The 7,004-nt window shown below is 34.0% G+C and overlaps 1 protein-coding gene across 3 annotated transcripts; it reads right to left on the reverse strand.

Moving 5' to 3' along the window:
• Positions 1-478: 478 nt before the first annotated feature.
• LOC101258679 (uncharacterized) lies at positions 479-5,744 on the reverse strand. 3 transcript variants are annotated; one of them, XM_004244978.5, is made up of 6 exons: positions 5,438-5,744; positions 5,156-5,308; positions 1,729-1,985; positions 1,071-1,158; positions 859-925; positions 479-766 (listed from the first exon to the last, which is right to left on the reverse strand). In XM_004244978.5, the coding sequence occupies exons 2-6, from the start codon at positions 5,209-5,211 to the stop codon at positions 713-715; spliced, it is 522 nt and encodes a 173-aa protein (XP_004245026.1). In that variant the 5' UTR covers positions 5,212-5,308; positions 5,438-5,744; the 3' UTR covers positions 479-712. The 3 variants fall into 3 exon arrangements, with proteins under 3 accessions (XP_004245026.1, XP_010324986.1, XP_010324985.1); XM_010326684.4 differs by having other exon boundaries at positions 5,156-5,320; positions 5,438-5,618; XM_010326683.4 differs by lacking the exons at positions 5,156-5,308; positions 5,438-5,744 and adding an exon at positions 4,440-4,729 and having other exon boundaries at positions 1,729-1,990.
• Between the last annotated feature and the right edge of the window lie 1,260 nt (positions 5,745-7,004).

Below are 7,004 nucleotides of genomic sequence, written 5' to 3' on the forward strand. Positions count from 1 at the left end.
TTCTATAATTTATACATTTATTTATGAACTACTATTTCATTCATGTACGGATATTCCCAAGTGATATGAACATTTTAAAATTACAATGCATCTACTAATTTGGATAATTCATATACGTATGTTCCCCAAGTAATATAAACCTTTTAAATAACAATGTAAATCTACTAGTATGTATGTTCCCTAAGTAATATAAACCTTTTAAATAATAATGTATATCTACTAGTCGGAACATTGAACATGGTGAGCTTTGAAGTAATTTCAATTTATAAATAGAGATATCATTCACCATTATAAGAGTAGTTTTATGGTTCGTCTATGTATCTTTTCGTTTCTTTATAGATATATATTGTTATGAGCTTAATTTTAAAACAATAATCACCAGGACTATTGCAACAGTCCAAACTATTGAATGGCATGCTCAAATCCTCACAAAAAAAGATGAGCAGTAGTACTGTAGTGTGTAGAAATCATCAGGATCTGGAAACAAGGAGTTTATTTGGATGGTTGAATACAACTTTTCTCGAAAATAAATTCGTTTATTAGCAAAATAAACAAGGGTCCTCTCTCCTTCATTTGAAAAAACATTCAAATTTTCCTCTTGTCAACATACAAATCCTGAGATCCAACATAATTGTTTTCATCCATCTGGTTTCTGTAGACTTTACAAACAGAAAATGCTATGGTTGGGTAAGATCAGTTTAAGTCCCACAGCTCAATCATATAGTCCTTCCTGTTCCCAAACATCAACAAGAAAGTCTACCATTTCCTGAAAATTTTAAATGTATAGAATCAACAAAGTAGCCATGAAAAATAAAATCTACAAGCCAAAAATCATGCTAATAGTTCAGCAAGACTCACCGATAGAGGGATTGACTGAGGAAAAGGCTTGTTGGTCCCCAGCAAAGTTTCGTAACTCGCATCAAAGCTGCAATTTATGATGATAGAAGAATACACTCATCAAGTGTATATACACACACTTGTATGGGAAGTAAATACTCTGAAACCAGCAGCTGTCAAACCTACGCATTAAATTAATTGTTTTGAGGATTCTGAAACGGGAAGATGCTCACCTTAGTTTAGATTCCTGAGCTGCAGTCTGCTTCTGAGGTGTTCTATTTCCAATCCATTCTTGCCTAGTTTTACTCCAAAGAATTAAACCTGATCCAGAGAATGCTCGATTAAGCATATTAAAACACGTGGAGAGCAGTACAATACTGATAAGCTGAGATGAAAGAGTATAGCATCCTGCTTCCAAAGCTTTATCCAATGGATATCTATTTACATGGACAATAAGAGAAATCTAAAAGAACGAACAGTACATAGATCTGGTTTTGTCCTGCATCAAGTATTGATGAATTTTTCAAAGTAGACAATCTTGAATATATATATATATATATATGTCTGAAAACTGCAATTGCAGGGGCTACTTTAAGACAACCAACTGAGACTATGAAATTTACCAGATAACTACTCTTTTCTTTTGTCCCTTTTGGGGACATCCGATAAAAAATATAATTCTTCTTTTCTTTCATTATTTTTTGATGGAGCTTAAAAAAAACTACAGCTACATATCATTTCTAGGTTATATATCCTCTTATCACATGTTAATTTCTGGCATTTGGCGGAATACTAACATACTGAGACTTGGATATCCCCAAGAAAGGTTACTATTGGTAAAGTATTCCCATGATAGCCAATGAAAGCAAAGGAAGTGAAATATGCACTTGCCATGATTTACAAATTCAGTGTTGTTGTTTGTGGTGCTAGAACTACTGTGAGCATCAAGGCCCTGATTTGAAGTACTAATTGATGAGACACTTCGTTGTGAAGGAAATGCACTATTCTCCATCTCACAAGCACTACTGCTCCAAAAGTCGTCCCTTGAACCGCGTTTCCTCAAGCGTTGACCCTGAACTTTCTGACCTTTGGATGGCCTATCCACTAAAATAACATGTGGTGGCTTTACACAGCACCCAAGACAACTTCTGCTCTGTTACAATCAGGTTTACAACCATAAAAGATGATTAGCATAATCGGTAAAAAGAAAATCTGTACGCTGTTGACAAGATACTTAAAAACAAAAACCACCAGAACAATTTATATTCCAAATTTGAGATACTTCATAATTACCAGTGCTCACTGCTCACTCCACCACCCACGTCCTCTCTTTTCATTCAGGGAAAGGTAAGATCTAGTACATAATAGTCCCTATACCATTGTACAAAATAAGTGCTAAGTCCAGGTAATAACTGGTAATACCAAACAACCATCAACTAGTTCTATATAGCAAGCCTACTCTTATTTGGCTTAAGCAACTTTGAGAAAGTTGGATTGCAGTTCATAGTGTACAGATCATTGGTCGACATAATCTAGTCACTCATAAACATATCAAAAATTGAGGAAGTCATAATCCACTTAGAATAGCCAAAATTTTCAAATTCGGGTACTGAAAAGGGATAAGAAAGACGGTCCAAATCCATAATCAGATCCATTGCTTTAACACGATCAAACCATGGAGTATAACATGGATTTCCTTCATATCTTAAGAAATTTGATTTCCTTCTCACATTAGACAGTTCAAATCCATAATCAAATCCATTGCTTTAAATACACGAATGCCACATGTTATTTGGTCTAACAGCACATTTGATGTGATGACAAAGTATTGGAAGTGAATAAGTTGTGCCATAAGGGAGTGCTACATAGATGATACAGGTTAGCTACCTCAAGCGTTTGGTTGCGGTAAGAAGTGAAGGGTGAGACAATAATTAAACCAGATTCATTATAAGTTATTACTCTTCTTTGTTAAGGGGAAAAAAGTTCCAGATTCTTCAACCCCTTTGAAATTAGACAGGAAGGATTGGACATCTTTTACTTCTTTTATAGACATACAAGACAACAGGAAGCAAATCACCAGAATTCCACCCAAGAGTAGTAAACTATTTGAATTTCTTCATCCTTTATTCTCAGTCTCCCATTCTTGGAATTAAACAAAGTCAATGATAGCATTATTCCCCTTAGCATCATTGAATGGGAGATCGGAGACCCCAAAAAAGTTAATTTTGATAAATAAGAGATAAAAATGGATCTCTAGAGCAAGTTGGGTATCTTATTGGCCATAAATCTAGGATAACCCCGCGTACAAAATCAATTTTCAACTAGCTTCTCATTGTCTTGGGTGTTCCCACCATGTCGTTTAGACATAAAACATGATTTCATTTACAAGTTAGAAATATACTAAAGAGAAAAAAAAGGTCATAATAAAGAACATTAAATTTTCACTCAGCTTGAAACTAGAGTGAAGGTGTTAACAGAGAATGAGGTAAACCTAAATCACATGGAAATAATTTGGAAAGGCTTACAATCTCTTGGAATGAAGTAGACCAAGCCAGATACTATGGCACAACGGAAGAAAAAGATCTATATAAGTTGAGCTGAGAACAATTACACTTCAATCCCAAACTAGTACATAGATCCACTTATGAATCATCAATATCCACTTTGCTCCATCTGAGTCCTTTCATTCCAATACCTGGCAATTTGTCTTTCCAAACAATTCGGGGTTCCTAAAAGATAGATTATTGGATCCTTGAAAGGAACAGGCCAAACTGAAGGAGCGTGGTATAGAGGATTCCTATAGCCAACCCCAACTAGTTTGTTATTGACACACAGTTGTACTTGTTCAACAGTCACCAATCTTCCAAATTTCACTTGGCAATACAGTACAAAAACATTCAATCGACACAAGTTCATATTTTATCCAAATCTTAGATGTTCTCTACATAATTCATTACATCAGTTCTATTTCTAGTTCACCGATGCTTTAATAATAAGTTATTGAGTATTTCTAATTGCATTGTGCAGGAATGGATAAGCTCATCTGCTATGGTCTTGAATACAAGCAAGATGGACCTAAAACTAGTCCTACCAACAGGGCTTTCTTCATTCAAAGATTTATATCCGAGTCCTCTGCTAGAAGCACCAACTCCTTCAATACCCAATGTCGAAAACAAAGCAGTAAAATAACTGCCTGAAGTGCTCATATAGTTCTAATTCCAATCAAAACAGAAACACTAGGAGATAACCAACACGACATTATCTAAAAACTGCAACAGGCTATTAAAATCTATTTCAGTAAATCATTGCAAAAGATAAGCTTTCGTCATGAAATAATGTAGCTTGGATTGCTACTTAGACTCACATACTGTATAGCAGTATAGTCCACAAAAGACACATTTCTTTGATAACAACCTATCGACTTATGCAATTCATTTTCAGCCTTTGGGTGCCTAAGTAATTTTAGTATCACCACATACAAGAAGATAATTAGCATCTTATAGCAACAAGATAAAAGGTATCAAAACTTTCTTGAAATAGAAAGGAAATTCTCAATCTACTATACACCAAATTTGGGACATAGCACAGAAACAAACGCTTACATTAAGCAGGGCCCTCCATGTCTCCTTCAACTTTTCCATCACCATACCAACAACAACTCGAAAATATTCTCCAAAAAACTCGAAACAGAACACAAAGGAATACTCCGAAAACATGCCTCAATTTCAAATCTTTAAACAACATACATTATACATGGCTAGAAGCAAAGCATTAGATACTGTAGCTAATAAGACAATTACGTATAGAATAGAACATTCTAGGAACAAACTCCCTCAACGTAAAAAGCAAAGCATGGGGAAATAAAAAAACAGAAACAGAAAAAGGAGCACCAGCTCATCTTCCTTTGTATTCCCCATTATTGCTTGCTTAGCCTTTAAGCAAGCACCTCAGATTCCAAAACAGCAAATAAAAGCCAATTGTTGCCCAATAAACCAAGAAAAGCATTAAAATTTGCAGTATAACAAACTTTGCAACTTTTTCATTTATACTGTCATTTACCTACTGGGTTTATCATATTACACAAAAAAGGTGAACTCAGTGGGTACACCTCAACTAAGCTACAGCCTACAACCACAAGCACGGATACTAGGTAGACCTCCCTAACAAGATTGGGAGTTAGAGCTCCAGTTTTTTATACTATCCATTGTCTTAAAAATACAGAACCACCAACCTCAAAAGGGGGAAACCAGAATGCTTTAATTTATACTAAAAAGAAAACAGAAAAAAAAAGATTTATGGAGAGAATCAAATTACTGACCCCATGCAAGCGAAGATACGTGAAATCGACGAGGTTACTGATCTACAAAGTAGCATTTAACAAGTATTACACTGTAAAAAGCAAATGGGTATTCGTCAAAGCATCGATTTGAACCTCTGGACCTCCAATACTGAAAGGAAATTCATCTCTTACCTGCAGTTTTAGCTAATATGTTTATAATTTTCCACCAATTAACAGAGAAAAAAAAAAGAGGGATTTCGATCTCAGACCTATATACATGTACAAAAAGGTAAAAGAAAAATCTGGGGTTGCGTTACTTACACTTCTCTTTCACCTTTCTCTGCAATTCTTTGCGCTTAAGCAGTAAACAAGAACGAAAAAAAAATCGAAATTTTTCTCTTGGTGTTATTAAAAAGTTTAGTAGAAGAAATGGAGATGGTGAAGACAAAAGAGGGGTTCTGCAGTGTCGCTGGACTGGTGCTAATGGAGGTGGGTAAAATGTATGGGTTGTGGGGGCCTCTCACAATTCTTATTTCACTAATTAAAAGACAAATTTGCCCTTTCAACTCTCCATTTTAGAAATGTAGGTAGTTTTTCCTCAATTTTTTTTTTGTATTGTAAATGCATTAATATGGATGTTTATCCCATAACTCTTTTATAAATTCATGCATTAAACGAAGGAAAAATTGTATATAATAACAAACTAATAACCTAAAATAATAGAGTAGCTAGGGTTTGATTTAATTGTGCTTCATAGCAAACGTCTACAAAAAATTGTCAGACGCTTCTCTCCCAAATATCTCGCTCGCCACTCTCCTCCATTCTCTCGCTCGCTTCCTTACTTTTTATACAAACACAAGTGTATAAAAGTTGTTTCTAATTATATAAAGCAGAGAAAATTGTATAAATACATATATTTTTGTTCCCCTCTCTCCCCTCTTCCAGATCTCGCTCGCCACTCTCCCAAATCTCGCTTGCCACCCTCGTCTTTCTCACTTATACAAACAGAAGCGCAATGTATAAATTGTGTTTCTATTTGTATAAAGTGTGAGAAAATTGTGTATACACATGAAAGTACATATATTTTCGTCCTATACACTTATAATTATACAATAAAAATACTCTTCTGCCAGTTTCTTTTGTCTTTCTCTCTTTCTCATTTTATACAAATTCAAATTGTATATAATCGTTCTATACACTTATAATAATACAATTTGTTTTATATACTTCGTTTTTATACAGTTCTCTGCCCAAGTGTTTTTCTCTTTCTTGTTTTATACACTTCGTTTTATACAATTTGCTTCAACTGTATATGTATAGCGAATTATATAGTTTCCATGTTTGCTATGGAACATAATTATGCAAACTTTGTTATAGCATACAAATATGAATTTTTTCTTTGCTGTATGTGAAAATTGCCCTTAAATGAATTCTCAGGATTCAAAATCTGGTCAGACACTTATTATAAGCTAGTGGATAAGTCTAAAATTCAAAACAGAAAGTAATAAATACACTAAATAAAACTATGCAAACGCAATAGAAGCATAAAAGTGTAATCGTAATATATATATATATATATATATATATATATAACGCTATAAAATATATAAAAATGATATGAACGTGACTAATGAAAGGCAAAACTATACACAAGAATCAATTCGGACTTGGTATCATAGGTAAAAGAGCATCTAAGTAAAGAAAATATTATATACATCGAACATATTTAATCAAAATACAAAATATATAGTCAATACAAAAGAGGGCAAAAGAAGTAAGTCTCCGAACACTAAGAGTTCACAACAAATTAAATCTACGACGATCATTGGACATCCAAACTCAACAAAGGTGGCTCATATTAGGTGTTGCATCAGAAAAAAAAATAGTG

Source organism: Solanum lycopersicum, chromosome 8 (assembly GCF_036512215.1).
Source record: "Solanum lycopersicum chromosome 8, SLM_r2.1".
In the NCBI taxonomy this organism is placed as follows: Eukaryota; Viridiplantae; Streptophyta; class Magnoliopsida; order Solanales; family Solanaceae; genus Solanum; species Solanum lycopersicum.

Bases quoted from the DNA above. Each gene is read 5' to 3' on its own strand.
- LOC101258679 (XM_010326683.4), bottom strand. From the start codon at position 4,553: ATGTTTTCGGAGTATTCCTTTGTGTTCTGTTTCGAGTTTTTTGGAGAA. The intron at 1,991-4,439 runs GTAAGCGTTTGT...TGATTGTAACAG, and splicing joins CATGGAGGGCCCTGCTTAAT to AGCAGAAGTTGTCTTGGGTG. The intron at 767-858 runs GTGAGTCTTGCT...TAAAATTTTCAG, and splicing joins CTCAGTCAATCCCTCTATCG to GAAATGGTAGACTTTCTTGT.